The sequence below is a fragment of the Cyphellophora attinorum genome (assembly GCF_001299255.1).
Source record: "Cyphellophora attinorum strain CBS 131958 chromosome Unknown Contig5, whole genome shotgun sequence".
In the NCBI taxonomy this organism is placed as follows: domain Eukaryota; kingdom Fungi; phylum Ascomycota; class Eurotiomycetes; order Chaetothyriales; family Cyphellophoraceae; genus Cyphellophora; species Cyphellophora attinorum.
In genome coordinates this window covers 1048168-1062269 of record NW_017253233.1, presented here as the reverse complement: position 1 = coordinate 1062269, position 14102 = coordinate 1048168, and the positions used below count along the sequence as shown (strand labels likewise).

At 54.3% G+C, this 14102-nt stretch overlaps 6 protein-coding genes across 6 annotated transcripts; 4 read left to right on the top strand and 2 right to left on the bottom strand.

Moving 5' to 3' along the window:
• Positions 1–47: 47 nt before the first annotated feature.
• On the bottom strand, positions 48–1023 carry AB675_7068 (uncharacterized protein; the record flags this gene model as incomplete). The annotated part of the gene is made up of 3 exons (XM_018147407.1): positions 48–268; positions 319–342; positions 384–1023. The coding sequence occupies 3 exons, from the start codon at positions 1021–1023 to the stop codon at positions 48–50; spliced, it is 885 nt and encodes a 294-aa protein (XP_018003347.1).
• Positions 1024–2620: 1597 nt separating this feature from the next.
• Positions 2621–4278, top strand: AB675_7067 (uncharacterized protein; the record flags this gene model as incomplete). Its single annotated transcript, XM_018147406.1, has 3 exons — positions 2621–2712; positions 2767–2878; positions 2932–4278. The coding sequence occupies 3 exons, from the start codon at positions 2621–2623 to the stop codon at positions 4276–4278; spliced, it is 1551 nt and encodes a 516-aa protein (XP_018003295.1).
• A 958-nt stretch (positions 4279–5236) lies between these two features.
• Positions 5237–5719, bottom strand: AB675_7066 (uncharacterized protein; the record flags this gene model as incomplete). The annotated part of the gene is made up of 1 exon (XM_018147405.1): positions 5237–5719. The coding sequence occupies one exon, from the start codon at positions 5717–5719 to the stop codon at positions 5237–5239; it is 483 nt and encodes a 160-aa protein (XP_018003155.1).
• Positions 5720–6553: 834 nt separating this feature from the next.
• Positions 6554–7009, top strand: AB675_7065 (uncharacterized protein; the record flags this gene model as incomplete). The annotated part of the gene is made up of 1 exon (XM_018147404.1): positions 6554–7009. The coding sequence occupies one exon, from the start codon at positions 6554–6556 to the stop codon at positions 7007–7009; it is 456 nt and encodes a 151-aa protein (XP_018003607.1).
• Positions 7010–7709: 700 nt separating this feature from the next.
• On the top strand, positions 7710–10547 carry AB675_7064 (T-complex protein 11-like protein 1; the record flags this gene model as incomplete). The annotated part of the gene is made up of 1 exon (XM_018147403.1): positions 7710–10547. One exon carries the CDS (start codon positions 7710–7712, stop codon positions 10545–10547), a length of 2838 nt encoding a protein of 945 aa, XP_018003291.1.
• A 626-nt stretch (positions 10548–11173) lies between these two features.
• On the top strand, positions 11174–13237 carry AB675_7063 (4-coumarate--CoA ligase-like 5; the record flags this gene model as incomplete). The annotated part of the gene is made up of 3 exons (XM_018147402.1): positions 11174–11946; positions 11997–13023; positions 13142–13237. The coding sequence occupies 3 exons, from the start codon at positions 11174–11176 to the stop codon at positions 13235–13237; spliced, it is 1896 nt and encodes a 631-aa protein (XP_018003286.1).
• Positions 13238–14102: the final 865 nt, after the last annotated feature.

Sequence of the window (14102 nt, the reverse complement as noted above, 5' to 3'; positions counted from 1 at the left end):
GACGCAGGCAAGATACGTTGCTCAGTGCCAGGATTTTGTGTTGATGCTCATGCATCTGCCCATACTCTTTGCAGCCAGCTCCGGAATGGTTCAAATTGAAGATCGATCCGAGTATTCAAGTCCGGCTGCGAGAAGTCAAACCATCCATCCGAGGTGGCAAGGAGATGGTGGAGTTGCAACTCTTTGTCTAGATCTCGGGCGTGCTGCGCCGAGCTGATCGCCGATACTAGCGAAGGCCGAGAGAGCTCTTGGACATCAAAGCGCCGACCTGTGGGCGACGGGTCAGCATCTGGATAAGCATCAGGTACGGGAACCTACCTCGCATCGTAGCTGCTGCTTCCACTAGCTCAGACAAGGTCAGCCTATCGCCACGCACCTTGAACTCTCTAGCCATGTCTTCAGCTTGAGTGCAGCGACAATGGATCGGGCAAGGTCACGTAGTGACACCATGCTGACCTTGACGGAGCTTCCGTCTTGTCCTCTTGAGGGCGGCAACTTTGCTGTACATCGACGCACGTTGAGGAGGAAGCAACCCTCTGCATCGATGCCGCTGCCCTTGGCGATCTGTACTTGTGCCAGTCCTCCCGGACCGAATCTTTCATAGAAGACTCCACAGGTGAATGTACAGAAGCGCATGCCAGTTGATTCAAGGCCAGCCAGACGGACTATGGCTCTTCGATGTCCCTTGTCAATGAGGTCGCTCGTTGGACGACGCGAGGGATTGCCCGAGAATTCTGAAGGCACGAAGCGTTTGACCTTGGCCGCAGCAGCAGCCTCCATCAGGGCGACTTGTGCGTCGCCGCACACCGTCGAGAGCACAACGTCTGTGCCGGCGAGCTTGAACTGAAGCGCTCGCTGATCGCGATAGTCAACCACCATCACCTGCCACCCCTTCTTGGCCAGCCCCTCGACAGGCCGCCTCGAAAGGAAAACAAACTGGCTGGTGGAAGAAGATTCGATCTCGTGCGCCAACAACTGCGCCAGGCCATTTGTTCCCGCTATAGCGATCTTCATCAGGACCATGAAGCTAAATCAAACATATGTACGGGAAGCCTGTTGCGGGCCAGCAACGGGTGGCGGCTGTTATATCGCCATACGTCCCACTGTTGCTTGGTCGCCAATGTCATGGGGAGACATATCCAAGTCACATCCTCATCCTAGACCTGGGTTTGGCACCAAGAAAGGCTAGACTGATAGGCCAGAGAATGATACACACTCCTCGGTCGGTTCAGTCGCTAAGTGATCAACCACCTCTCACCTCATCGCGCTTTCATGCAACGAGAACTTGGCTGCCATGATTTGCCGACGATTTTCAACCTTCTACATTGGTCCTTCTTAGGTTTCCACGTGAGTCCTGGTAGGGATAATCTAAGAGTGAGCCATAGTAATTATCGGTCATGCCGGGTCGTGTGGGCGCGGCACATCTTTAGCGAAGTGGTCAGGAGGCAGTCAACCCAGTTGGCGTACCAAACTCTCGGGTCAGGTTATGTCAAGCACTGGCGAGTGCATGCAGCGGCCCGGTAATTGAGTTCCGTTGTGCTCATGGATGTCCACGTGTCGTTCATGGATTGTAGTCGTATGTAATCTGATGAAGGCGCTTAAAGACCTGCAAGTATTCGCGTGATTGCTCATCATGAACCGGGATTGGATGAAAGTGACATTTATCTAAGGCTGACTGCTTGGAATCTCTCAGTGATTGGGATTTAGTCTATGTCGATCACTCAGAAGTACAAGACGCCATGACGGACAATTGCGCTCGTAGCTGCGAGCCCAAGGCTGAGTGCATCATATGCGGCTGGTGGCAACTCGAATCGGTAGGTGTTCCAGAAGGTCTGGTTCCTCCTGCAGGCAGTAGAGTGGTTGCATGGGACAGACCGTTTCAGCAAAGTTACTCACCGGTTAATGCTAAGATGTTACCTCGGCGCGCTCTTGGTAGCGATCTGGCCTCATAGAGTCAGTTCGACGCGGCTGCAGACTCCAGATACTCCATGTTGATGACCTTGGTATTTCTCTTACAACAGAGCTCGTCGATAGCTCAGGAGCATTTCATAACAAAATACTATGTTGGGTCGGTACAGCCGAGGGAATTCCACGTTTCTGCAGGGCAGCCTCGCTAAAGGTGCGAAGAACGATTGCAGACTTGCATTGCCAAACCAGTTGCGGAGGTGGAAATTCTCCAGGGCAGGCATTTCATGCATGGGTCTGCAGGGGTCTTGAATGTCGGGACTGCCTGTCGTCCAGGGCTCGTATCTTACCTAGGTAACTGCTCGGCCGTCTCCAGATTGTACGTCTGCTCGTGCGTTGTACGGCCGTCTCCTGACACTGACTCGTGCAGCGCTCGACTGAGTAGGACAATGCACTCACCGCATCCTCAGCTGAATAATGAATGAGCTTTGGGAAAGAGATAGCCCATTGATGTGAATGGGTGGGAAGAAAAAGCTCAATGGCCAAAGAGGATTCACGCGTTTGCTTGACCTGATTTTCTCCAACGGCTAGCCAAGCCTAACAAACGGCAGGTGCGGGGAGGGCGGACCTGCGCGTCTTCTTCACTGGAGCGCGTTCATTTGTCCATCAACACGAACACCAACACATACTAACTCTTCATCCTTTGACAACAAGCATGGAAACAGCCATGATTGCTGTCAAAGGCAGCAAGTGTGTATTCATGGACAACAACTCGGCTCTCAAGAAGACCAGACGCAAGCGCACCAGGTTAGCAACCTTCTCACTACCACCAACTCTTGATGGACGCTAAATCATATATAGTGCTGCAGACCAGGTCACGCTCGAGGCCGCCTACCTCAGCAACTCAAAGCCTGACAAGGATGAGCGAGCTGCCATCGTCTCCCAGGTCGACATGACCAAGAAAGAGGTCGAGGTGAGATCTCTTGCTCTCTTCCAGCGCTGTGTTGTGACTTACATTCCAACCAGGTCTGGTTTCAAAACCGTCGCCAGAAAGACAACCGTCGCTCAAAGCCCCTCGATGAGTTCGAGCTCGACGTTCAAGTCATCAAAGCTTCTGCGAGTCCATCACCGAAGGCGGAAGATGGTCGGTTTGAGCAGAATCTCGTCCCGAAGCCCGCGAACGATGTCGAGGTCGAATCCCCCTCAGACAATGTCGCTCGAGTCGATGCCGAACAAAGTGTCGCGGGCGCTGATGCTTGCGAGTCAGCCATCATCAAGACTGATACTCCACCCAAGTCGCCTGTCGTCAGAGGAAAGCCCGATAATGCGTCCAGTCCTGGTAGTGCTCGCAAGCGTCAGCACGCCGAGATGTCTGCCAACAACGGTGTTCCCGCAAATGGTGTGCTGCTGGTGCAAGAATATGTTCCTGTCAAGTCGAGAGAGCCAATAAAGCGAGCATCCAGCATGCGTCTTGCCACCATGGCCGACGGCAGCGTCAAGGTCCGCACTCGCGACACTCCGACACCCTCACCACCGAAGCAGCGCATGCTGCCACTCACCAGCGATGGTGCCAAGCGCGCGAAGATCAGTCGCAGCGTCAGCATGTTCGAGCCGTCTCAAGTCTTTGCAGATGCTTCCAGCGACACCAAGCTAGCCGTCAAGCCAGTCAACTATGGTCGTTCCCGCGACGCTCGCGCTTGGGAGTTCTACTGCGACAAAGGACCCAAAGAGCTTACCAAGCAAGCTGAAGCTCAGCACAAGGGTTCTGCTGTTGGAGCTATCAACCTCATCCGCTCGACTTCGTCCGTCAAGCCACGTCGTGTCCTCGGCGACCTTCCCAAAAATACCAACGGCACCCGTGCTAAGACCACCAAGCCAAAGATCACTCGCGCCCAGTCATCTGTCGCTCGCCTCCAGGTTGCACCTGCTTCACGTCTTCCACAAGCCGCAGCATCCATTCGTCCCTTCGATGGTCCAGTCGAGGCTGACACCGCTGTCGTCAATAAGATTGCTCGTTCCATTCCTCGAGGTCGCCGTCCTCGCCGCACGTGTGGCTTCTCCGATGGCGAGGAGTCCGACGATGGCTATGATTCTGACAAGGAGAACTGGAAGCCCGGTACCCGTCAGTGGCGTCATGAGCTGCGTAACGGCGGCGAGTACCTCGTTCCCTTTGGCGTGGACCTCGATCTTCCTGTCGTCGCACCTCCGGCCCGTCCTCAGTCTCAGCCTGCAGTCCGCTATGCAATTGAGAACGGCGTCGTCGTCCGCGACCTCGGCGCTGCGACTACGTCTACCACTACTCAGGCGCTACCAACTGCGGATCTTGATGTCGTTCAAGGTCTTCTGAGTCTCGGTCGCGGAGCATGGCGTTAGAATTTTTGAGGAGTTGGTTGGAGTTTTCTGGAAATACTTCTCACTTCTTCTTGTACATTGTGCATAAGATACCCCATTACTCCAGCTATTAGTCATTCTCCGGCGAAGGCGGAAAGGTCCAAAATCTGTGCATTTGAAAAATGCTGTTTTTGTGGATAGGAAAAGCAACCAGGTTGCGCCATATCAGCAGCCACATTAATGCCAGCATAGCACAAATAGATAGTGCCAAAAAGCGGGCGCCACAGCTCCAGTGTGCGATGTAGCGTACTGAAGAGCTCACCAAATAGACAAGAATGAACAAAATGTGTCATACCTGAAGTCATGAACATGCACATTGCCATTGCCTGGCTTCTATTGCTGTGTTGCTGCTCGTAGGAAGTGTGTGTGTGTGGTATTGTTCCTTGATTCTGAGATTCTTGTCCTTCCAATCACGACAGAAGGAGGGCTACGTAAGTCCAGAATACTTTACACAGAGATACAACACCTCGTTGCGTGCCTGCTGTCCAACTCCGCATGCTTGGAATAAATACGCATAACGCCTCCCATAAAGTACCGAAGAAGAATATCATTCCAGAATCTCATCTCCGCCCTCGCCCTTCCCACCCAAGTCTTCCTCTGCCCGCGTCTTCCCCTCCTTTCCCAATTCCGTCTCGCCAATTCCCAACATCGCGCCGAAACCACCCACTAAGCCCTCGACATCCAGTACGTCAGGCCCCAAGGCCTCCAAACATGTCGCATGCGCTTTTCTCGACCGCTGACGTCGACGTCTTTCGGCTCTTCTCGCTGTTTCGGTCTTTTTGACGCCGGTTGGTTGCCAGGAGGACGGGAGACTCGGGAGGCGCGTGGCGGAGGAAGCTCCTTTGGGTGCTAAGTTGATGAGGGAGAATCAGACTGCTTGATCCAGGGATGTGTTGTGGCGAGGGCTGGGGTGAAGCGGTTTTGGGTCGGAGGGAGTGAATCACATGCCTCTGGAACGCTGGGCGGGAGGCTGACTTGAGGGCCGTGCACTGTGCCACCCGATAGTCGGAACCTCGTTTGGGTCGACTTTGATATTGATGGACTTGGGGCTGGTACGGTCCAACGAAGTCAGGGTAGGATGGTTGAACGGCGTTGGCTTGAGCACGTCAACAGCATCGTCGACAGTGGGATCGGTCTTCGACTTTTTGAGAGCGCGGTCGACCATGCGCTCCAGCTTGAATGATCTGCTGGACGGTTCTCTGTTGCGATATTGCCTCGGATCTGGAGTTTCAGTGATGCTCCGCCGAGAACGATCGTAAACAATGAACGAGTCGACCTCGTGAGCACCGTTACTGTACTGCTCAAGGAATGCGGATGCGACGGTTTTGGTGTCCTCGTTGTCGAGGACCTCTATGGTGCCGCTGAGCTTGATGGTGAACTCGAGCTTTCGCTTGGGCCGCTCGCTTGACGCAGGTTGGTCCATGGTGATGGTTGTGCAGGAGTGGTAGTAGACGACAGACTGAGAACACGGCGGAGGGCATGCAGAAGTGTTAGAGTGGCTTGCAAGCGCGACGAAGATAGCACGTCGCGCCAAGAAGAGCAAAAAGGTCCATCAGAGCACGTGAAGCGGTGACTCGGGGGGTGAGAGACTTCGGCGGGAGTTGACGAAGCTCCGTGCTGACTTACTGTTGCTGCGTGCTGCAAACGCGATTCATGATCGTTGCTAGCAGAGTACTCGACTTACGGATACTGACCAGCTCCACCCCAAGTAGGAAATGACATTTCAGCGCCGGACATGGTCCTCGAGAAGGCAACGAGGCAGCAACTTGGAAGGCAGCCTCGGATTTGCATCGAGGTCGGTGTGCTTAAGTACAGATCGTGTGTGAGTCTGGGTCGCATGCCAGGCCCTTCGGATATGGTTATACCATGCTGTGGTCGCTGTCGGGTTGGGAATATTCGATTCTTTCGCCATCGCCGTCGAGCTCACAAGGTCGGGTGAAGAGTATGAGAACCGCGTGCTGTATTGCCCCCAAGGAACGTAAGTCGAGCTCGTTGCCGAGATCCCCGGTGGTCTTGACGGACTCTAGTTCGCAGCCAATCTCGATAAGTATCATAGCGATGATCATTAAGACGGCGCTGCTCCTCGTGCAAATTGCAGCAATATCAGGTGTGTTTCAGGACCGGGATTTGGTATGTTCCCAAAAGTGCTGCCTGTTTTTGGAACGCCATAAGTACCAGGGGTGTTGCCAGAGCAGTATATGCATGACACATCCAGCATCCATTGAGCCATTCAACACAACATCCGCTCACGTTCGATATGAAGTGGTATCAAAAGGTGTCAGCCGCAGGCGCGATGGGAATTGCCTCGGCCTCGTTGCTGATCGGTATAGGCGACAACGTTGACAAAAGCCCACATTTGGGAGTCACGAGACCGGGAGCAACGTCGACAACCGACAGGAAAGCGCAGCTGAAGAAGGTGGTGGATCAGTACCTTGCGTCCACGATCGCACTTACCGGAGGTATCTCCTTCCTCATAGCGGCACGACTATACAAACGGGTGAAGCCCTTTCGACTCTACGCAACGGCATCGGCATTCATGCTTGCGATCATTCCGTGCAACTACTTGCTTCTGCACCGCACACCAAGGACTGAAAGTCAAAAGTCCAACATGCTTGAAAGAGTCTCGAATAGGAAGTGGGAGCTGGCGATATTTCGGACGCTATTGGGGACGGTGGCAGCAGCATTCGGCATCTACGCCAAAGCTACAGCATGAGATAATGGCAGGCGGCGGATTGATGGACAGCCATGTGATCATGCATAATGATAATAATGATGAGGTTGGGAGCACTGCATGGCTGTATGCAACAATGAAGCTTGAAGTTGGAATAGCCCTCGTGATTGCTGAAGTCAGCGGAAGGTGTGGGAGGGTTGGCAGGAGCAATTATTGGCTCAAATAGGCGGCAACCGATAAATCGATGATCGATCTTAGGCGGCGTTAGCTGGAACGGTCGCCTAGCTGTCGGGTAGCTGAACCGAAGGAAGCCAATTGGCCTCTCCAACATTCCCAGCCTTCTCAGTTATCCGAGTCTCACATGGCCATGGGCCGCTCCGCTTCCATTCGGATGACCAACACTTCGGACCTTCGATATCCTTCGATATTGCGCCTTCACTTCTCTGATCACTTGCATTGATTGCGCCATTCTTCTCTTCGTGTGATCGCATTCTGTCGTTTCCGGCATTCACAAGCCGTTTGCATTATTCACAATCGCTTCACTTGCCCGAGGTATTTCCTTTGTTGACCTGCGGAACCCGCTTGCAGTCAGCCTAGGACCAGGCACGTTTCAGCCCAAGACTCTCAGCGCAATACCTGATCAGATCGGCTTTGACGTGGCCGAGGGCGACTTTATCCATGACGCGACTACAGTCTTGACCTTCTTTCTACATTTACAAACCAGGCGAAGGTACATAGCGCGATGGCGGACCGGACTCCAAAATCGCCTCGACGAGAAAGCCATATGGCGACGAACGCGGACGACAATGGACATTGTCCGGCACCGCCAGCTCGAGTGGCTGCTCGCTTCGTAAGAAACACCAGCTCACGGCGGCGCTCGTCTGCCAACTCCTCGCGCCGAAGTTCGATCTCATCACTGCACTCGCATTACTCCAATCTGTCCTGCCACGGCGGTCCTAGAAGTACACACATCGCGCAGCATCTCCGCCGAGCATCCATAATCGAGACTCGAAAGGCTCGCCTGGCCGAAAGGGCCGCTCACGCGGAACAAGTGCGCCTGAGAGCGGCCGCGGCAAAGGCGCAACCACGAGCATCACACAGCGAAGAGAAGGCGGCAGCAGCTCAAGCCGCGAGAGAGAAGCTACTGGCTGAGATCACGGCCAGGTGCGAGGAAGAAGTCCGAAGAGCAAAGAGGATCGCCGAGGAGAATCGGGAACGAAAGGCGGCCGAGGAGGCCAGATTGAGAGAAGAGTTAGATCAGAAGTATGCTGGTGTAGCACGACGGAAGACAATGCACCAGAATTCGCTAAGGCGACCTAGGACGGCCTCGCTCGCCGCCGTGGAGGAGAAGAAGATCAGTCCCGTCATACTGCAGAAAATGAGTAAAGCAACCGCTGCCAGGACGATTCAGCGAGCCTATCGTACGTATACGGCCCGCAAGGTTATAGACGATTTCTCCAGCCTCGACATCAACTTCAACAAACTCGCAAACTCAAGCTTCGAAGATGTCACTCAAGTCATCTCCGCTCAGCGCACCATCAAAGCAACCACCAAGCTTCTCAGGTACCTTGGAATGCTCCCCGTGGACGACGATCCTGCTAGCGAGCGTGGTGCCGTCCGTGTCTTCTTGAGCGCATACCTCATCCTATCTCAACCAATGCAGGCACTCAGCTATGGTGGAGGCCAACCACAGGAGCAGGAGCTCATGGAGAAAGCCAAGGCGCTCATTGAGCCTTTCGAATCGTATATTCGAAGCTCCTCCTACGCCACTCTGCACAGTAAAATGATTAGGGACCAACAAGAGGAAGTCACATTTGCATTCAACACTTTCACTTCTGCCTTTCATGCTTGGAAGGCGAAGGACATGACGGTCATCATTGATGTCATGATCGGATCGTTCGTCAATCTTGATCTCATCATACAGTCTACCAAAGACGATCATGACGGACGGGTTGGCGAGGACTACCTCAACGCCATCCGCCAGGAACAAGCCAAGATCATTGTTCGTCTGAAACGGATGATGGGACCTGAAGCGGCGTTGAATAAGATCAAGCTCGCTGTCAGAAGAGCACGGCGACAGAAGGCTCAAGAAAAGAAGGAGCGTGCTGGCGAAGAGCTCGTTCCGCGCTCTATCACGCCATCTGCAGATGTCATGGACACGCAAGCACCACTGACTCCACCAGCCACACCTCGTGCGTTGTCGCGTTCAGAGCCCGCCCCGTCATCGTTCATCACAAGGCTTGGACAGACTATGACCGTCCTGCCGACCAATCGAGAGATTGCGCATGAGATCCAGATCAACGGCACATTTGAAGTCCAGCAGCAGCCCTGGACAGAGTCCAGACAACACTTCGTGAATGCTCTTCGAAACAGCATGCGCGAGAGCATGGCCAACGGTGGTTCGCAGACAGCCGCCAGCTGGACCCATGCTATGGTTGTGCTGATTCGCGGAAAGCTCATGGGTCTCATCAGTGAACGTCATCCATTGCATGACAGGCTCGACGGAGTTCTGGACCCGAAGTTGATCGAGCAGCAATGTCGAAACGGCGCATTCTCGTACGACGCATTTTTCGACACAATCGCTTCGTTGATAGCCCAGCTGTGCTCACCTGGACGGGATGCTGTTGTCAAGGCTTTCGCAGATAACAAAACCAGTGACACGATCGACAGGCTGTTCGAGCTGATCAACATAATTGATCTGATGAGCCTTGACCACATCAACTTCCAGTTCCGCATGGCATCCAAGGCCGTCCTGGAGCGCGGGCATGAGCATGAGCATTCAATGTTCGAGAAGGACCTGGAACAACAGATCCACACGCTCGATCATACTAAAAGGTGGTGGCACAGTGCCAGGCAATCGCTCGGCTCCAACCCATCTGGACAGCTCATTTACGCAAGAGCGATCACGGACTTGGTCTTCCAGAATTCCCATCTGAAATATGCACAGATCCCGGAGACACTCAGCCTCGACTATCTCCGCATCCTCGACCTTCGCGCCAAAGCAATGCAGATGGTCATGTTCTCATCTATTCTACTCACCACAAAACTCCGTCTGCAGCGCAACCGCGAGGCTCTCTGGTCAGCCGACAAATCTCGACTGGCTGCTGTTGATCTGCTTACAACCGACGCCAATCGGCTCGTGCAACTAGTTGGAACTTCTCGCACGATACCTGAGCCCGTCAAAGCCGGCCTCCTGAACTTTGTCGCCCGCGTCTTGCCTCCAGCCGTGGCAGCAGCGCGCAACTCACGCGATGCAGAAGCAGAAAGGCAGACTTGCATCCAGGAGCAAAGATCATGGAAACCAGCAGAGCTCACACTGGATGCGTCAGACTTCTTCAGCGAGCAGATTGCGACTTTCATCTTGAAGAGTCTGAGAGAGCACGTCTTTGCCAGACTGTCGGCGGTGAGCGCGGCTGATAAGGCGAGAGTCACGAGCGGTGCGGCGGAGACGTTGGCACGGGCGGGTATGCCTGAGTGGGTGGCGGAGGTGGGCGGGCTAGTCAATATGTTGGAGAGGGTGAGGAGCGTGGATTTGCAGGCGCATGAAAGGTGGTATGATTTGGTTGCCGCTGACGCTTGAGCGACCAGCGCATATGAATGGATTCGGCTATTTTGATTTTGGTCTTTCGACGTTGTTGCAAGTGGCGATCCAGTCTGACGACTGCTTTTAGCATTGGATTCAGTTGTGCATATACTCATTTGGTCGTGGACAACTGTATCCACACCCGCAGCAAGGCGGACATCGCTACATATCTGCGCAGGTACACGAAGCACGTTCACTTTTCGTCTTGCATTCTTCTAATTCATGGTAGTTCGAGTTGCCTTATTTGCCTCGTCGGCTGTCCTTTCCGACCCGCCCGCGTTCTCGGCTTGCAAGTGCTCATCTTCAACTTCGATCACAGTCGTCGCAGTCCTACCCCTTCGATCGATGGTCACATGGTCGCCCTGAGCTACTCCTAGACACCAAGTTCAAGTTGCCGTCCACAGCCCGTCTCGTCCTTTTGCTGCTACGGCTCAACCCCGCAATGATCGCTTTGCCCATACCCCACGGAGTGCCGAGGCATTTCGCCGGCTGTACCTCGTGGAGCACTTCCGGCCTGAACGCGGGTACGGGAACGTCCTGATATGCTGCCTACATAGTCGTACCGCTGCAGCACATCGTGAGCACAGAAGTACATCCTGCCAGCTCCGACAGGGTCGGCGACAATGACAGACCACACCCACCCCATCTTCCGCCCCGGCTACCAACGCTACCTAGGTCCCAACTCCAACGACCCCAAAACCTACAAGTACCAACCGCATTCCCGCCCCATATTCAGCTCTCCATTCGGCCCATTCGTAGACACGCCCGAAGACCTTAACGTGCACGACTTCTGCTTCCCACCCAATCAGCCTCTTGTCGAGCCGGACTATGACCTCTTCGTCAACGCTGTGACCGATGAGAAGGTCACGCTGCACCAGTTCAAGCGCCGGGTGGATGCTCTTTCGCGGGTGTTCCGGCATGATGGGCCGAATCCGTTGAAGCTGAGGCCCAGTCCGGTTGATGATAAGGGGCCGGAGGGCGGGGAGATCTTGGGGTTGTTTTCGTGGAATCATATCCACTATCCGATGCTGGCGCACGCGTGTTTCCGTGCGGAGCTCGTCTTTGGTGGGATCAGCCCTGCTTCGACGCCGTATGAGCTGTGGCTTGTGCTGCGGAAGATGCAGATCACCGCGCTGGTACTGCATGAGAGTTTGATTCCTGTGCTGGTGGAGGCGTTGAAGTTGGGGAGGGAGGCGGACTCGCAGTCGAGGCTGAGGCTTGTGTTAGATGTGAAGAAGGTTATGGTGCTGTCTGATGACTCCGGGCTGGACGCTGTACAGAATTATCCCACGATTGAGTCGCTGGTAAAGATAGGTGAAAGGATACCGGAGCCGAATCCGCCGCGGAAGTTAAAGGGTGGGAACAAGCTGTGCTATCTGTTTCAATCATCAGGAACGTCTGGGCTCCCAAAAGCATGATGATCTCGCACAAGAACGCTATCCACAGTGGGATGCAGGGTATGATCACAGCAACGCAGACAGCGCGGTTCATGGATATGGAGCCATTGTCAGCACCTATGAGGTTATTGGGCGTGGTACCGGCGTACCATTCCTATGGCATGATCCTGTGGATATTGAGACTAAATTCAAGTGTGAGCACCAACGTGATGATGAAGAAGTGGGATCTGGAACTGGCGTTAAAGACAATCGAGAAGCATAAGCTGACTCACCTGTTTCTGGTGCCGCCACTGGTGCGGCAGCTGGCTCAGAGTCCGTTGACGGAGAAGTATGATCTCAGTTCTGTGGTTGGTGCAGCGAGTGGTGCTGCGTATCTGCCTCCAGATGTGGCGTATGCCTTGGCAAAGAAGTTGCCACAGGGTGCCGACGCTCCTGTGCCGAGTGGCTATGGACTGAGTGAGGCGGCAAGTATAGCTTCGCCATGCGCGCCGGGTATGTTCGGTCTGGAAGCGAGTCTTCCAGGGACAATTGGGTACCTCTTACCTGGCATGGAGGGTAGAGTTGTGGATCCCGATACTGGAAAGGACGTCAAGAAAGGCGAAAAGGGCGAGCTTTGGGCAAGAGGCAAAGTCGTCACTCCGGGATACTTCATGGACAAGAAAGCGACAGATGAGATCCTCGTACCCTCATCGAGCACTGACGATAGTGGCTGGGGTTGGAAAGACGGCGAGGTGTGGCTGCGTACGGGCGATTTGGTGATGAGAGACGAGCAGGACAGGATACATTACTTGGACCGGCTGAAGGAGATGATCAAAGTGAAAGGCCTCCAAGTCGCTGCAACAGAGGTTGAAGACACGCTTCTGGACTGTCCAGAGAAGCTGGTGCGAGACGCCTGTGTTGCTGGCGTGGACAATGGTAGAGGGGATGGAAGCTTGAATGTCAGAGCTTGGGTTGTGCTGACGGATGAGGGGAGAGAGCTGGGCGATGCAGAAGTAGGAAGGAGATTGTCGCAGTACATCGAGGCCAGATTGAGTCGGCACAAGTGGTTGACTGGTGGACTTGAGGTGGTCGATTCAGTAAGTCCCCGTTGTTGATTACGCGTACTTTCCTTGACCGCGCTTGCCACTTGAGCATGCAGATATAGGCATGGTCCGGGTTGACAAGCATAGCCGCTGACGTTTTCGCGAACCACAGATACCGCGGACGCCCAGCGGAAAGATGCTTCGAAGAGAGATGAGGGACAGATATCATGCACGGCTGAAGCGGGAGGCGAAGTCCGCGAGATTGTGAGCGCGTTCGGTTTCGCTCTGCCTCTTACTGCATGTGACGAACTGAGATTGGCAAAGCTCCTGCTTCTTGGTGTTCATCGTCCATTCAGCGATCAGACTGAGTGTCGTTAGATCTGCAGGCGGTGGTTGGCCGTAGCAGCTTGGGCGTGGGGACATGTGTGCCAAACCGCTGAAAAAGCATGTACAGATTACAGGAGTGTCGTCGCCTTGAAGCTGAAAGGGAAGAGAAAGCAGCAATGACGCCGGGGTCGGCACGGGCATCCAGAGGTAGAACCGAGAAATGAGGGACAAGGCATTCAAATGTCATCCATCACTCACTTGATCTCCCGATCCATGATGTCCTGGCGCTTCACCGGGGAGTCGTTGCTGCAGTCGAGGTCGGCCAAACCTGTCCGTTCGCAGGATTGATCTACAAGTTCCCCTTGCCACGCGTCTGCTTCGTTATCCTTGCAGCAAGCGAGATGCCTACGTCTCGTGAGTGATCATCATGTCTGGACATGGGACATAGGGATGTGCCTTGCTGTCCATTTCCGGGCCGTCAGTGATCATCAGGACGGTGGGAGTGCGGCATCGAGCAGATTGTTGACTCCATTGGACACGCCAGCTCGTCTTCACGGCTCGACGATCCCGGTCGACATTATCATCCCATTCCTTGAGAGGCAAAGAGCTGCTTGCTTCGCGAGAGACGCATTGGCGACTGAGAGTTATATCACCGCTTCAACCGTTGTTATTGAGTCGAACGTCGATAGAAGCCGAGGCGTGGTGACGAACACGTGGAGGAGTCTCGCATGTGCGAGGCGGCACAAAAGGGGCCAAAATGCAATCTTGAGGCTTGAACAAGCTTAAGACTACTGATCTGCACCTTG